The sequence below is a fragment of the Pygoscelis adeliae genome, unplaced genomic scaffold (genome assembly GCF_000699105.1).
Source record: "Pygoscelis adeliae isolate BGI_AS28 unplaced genomic scaffold, ASM69910v1 Scaffold458, whole genome shotgun sequence".
Lineage (NCBI taxonomy): Eukaryota > Metazoa > Chordata > Aves > Sphenisciformes > Spheniscidae > Pygoscelis > Pygoscelis adeliae.
Genome location: NW_008825352.1, coordinates 124010 through 126026, shown reverse-complemented (window position 1 = coordinate 126026; position 2017 = coordinate 124010). Strand labels below are relative to the sequence as shown.

General features: G+C 61.7%; 1 protein-coding gene across 1 annotated transcript in view; it reads right to left on the bottom strand.

Annotated features, from left to right (window-relative positions):
• Window positions 1-19: 19 nt before the first annotated feature.
• Window positions 20-2017, bottom strand: part of AARS (alanyl-tRNA synthetase) — a 15080-nt gene continuing 13082 nt past the window's right edge. The window contains 2 exon segments of the mRNA XM_009330360.1: window positions 20-229; window positions 617-813. Coding sequence (XP_009328635.1) covers window positions 44-229; window positions 617-813 — 383 coding nt within the window. The 3' untranslated portion in view covers window positions 20-43.

Genomic DNA, 2017 nt, shown 5'->3' with positions numbered 1-2017 from the left:
AGGGGAGAGGGGTGCCGGTCACCCCCCCCCCCCCACCCCCCCGTCAGTTCTTCAGCTCCCCCAGCCGGAGCCTGGCAAAGTCCGTGGCCAGTTTCAGGGCCTCCTGCAGGCAGCCCACGTTCTTGCCCGTCGCCTGCGCGGAGACGTCCTTCCCCCCGCCTTTGCCGTCCATCAAGCCAGACACCTCCTGCACCCACTGGCTGGCCTTCAGGCCCTTATTTGCGGTCTCCTGGATGGGAAAAGAAACAAAAAGAGAGGCAGCTCGACCTCAACCCAGCCGGCAGCGAGGGAGAAGGCTCCACGAGCATCGTACAACAGGACAAAGCTCTTCCAGGTGCATTTCCCGGAGGAGAGCTAGGCCAGCAGTCCAGAGGCAGCCTACCTGCCCCCGTGCCTGCAACCGCATTTAAGTCCCGGCTCTTCCCCCTTCCCCCTTTGCAGAGCACAGTGCCTCTTCCACCCCTCTGCAGCCTGATGATAACCCAAAGCAGAAGGGTCACGGCTCTCGCCCAACCCAAACGAGTTTTGGCCCTGTAGCGTTAGATAGTTACTGCCTGGAGGCTGCAGACCCTCCGCCGAGGCCCAGGGAAAGGCAGACGCGGAGCCTCGGCGTTACCTGGGGTACTTGACACAGGCAGGTGATTCTGCCAGCTTCGTTATCTACAGCGAAGAGCATGGCGGCAGTCTGGGGCGAGTAAGTCTTGAAGAGCTTCAGAGATTCGTTCAGGGCCTGTAGGACGACAAAGTCATTGCAGCACGCCTTCCCCCTGCTGGCGACCAGCCCCCGCGGCACCCACGGGGACCTCGGGGGATCTGGACGTGCATTAAACCAGCCGGCGGCACCCCACGCCACTCCTTCCCCCAAACACGAGCGTATCTTCACCGCCCCGGCTGTGCAGAAGCCTTGCAGGGGACGCAAGCCCTGGGCTGCGTCCCCTCACAGCTGCAAGGAGGCAGGAGTGAGGAGCTGCTTTTTACTTCCCCCACCTTCCGTTATTCGGGAACTGGCAGAATTAGTGGCCGTGCAGCCCCAAAGCAAGTGAACCTTCGCCTGAGTGTACTGGCTGGAGGGGAAAATGCTCTGCCCTGCAACGTGAGCTCCCAGCAGGAGGGAGCAGCTGTTCCGCGGCGAGGCAGGAGGACTCGACTGCAGCGCGAAGAAGCTGCGGCGGTTATCGGACACAGCAGGCACGCTGGAGAAACCGGGGAGACCGCCAGGCATCCTGTTATTCCCAAGGAGACCGTCATCCTTTGCTCGCATAGGCAGTTCGATGCAGCACAGAGCTCCGGGAGCAGGCCCTCCAGCGAGCAAAGCGGTGCTGCTCTAGCTGGGTAGGGAACATGCAGCTCCCCGGGCTGCCGGCACCGCCATCCCCTGGGATGCACCCTTCTGCCAGGAAGAACGCTGCATTGGCACCCGCTGCGAGCAGGAGTGCCGGCGTCGCGGACGGCCGCAGAGAGCGAGCAGGCGTCTGTAAGCGGGATCAGCTCCGAGACTCCCGGAGCGGAAATTTAAACAGGGCATTTAAGACTTGAGCGGTCCAACCTCAGGGCACGATCAGCCCCCGCTGCCTGGCACTTGCTGGGCTCAGCACTGCGGCACAGCGCACGCAAGGGAGCTTTTATTCACAACAGAAATCGCTCGGAAAGAAACTCAGCTTGTGCGTGGAGGGAGGGAAGGAGCAGTTTCAGCTCCGGCCGGAGAAGAATTTGAACCTTGCTGCAGCAGACAGTGTTCAGGAGCTGGGGAGCAGCTCCCTGGCCTGGCCCTGTCCGCACGCGCAGCCCAGGACACCGTTCCCAGAGCTGATCTGCAATGGCCACAAGCATCACGACTTCCGTAGCTTGGCAGAGCTGCTGTTCAGAGTTCCTTAAGCCTGCATTTTAGTGTTGTGATTGCTCCTGGATGAGTCTTACCCGGGACACAACGTGATTTCTATTGGGGTTCCCATTCACCACCAGGCCTGGAAGCTCAGCAAATGGTCAAGACCCCCCCCGCCACCCCCGCCCACCCCTG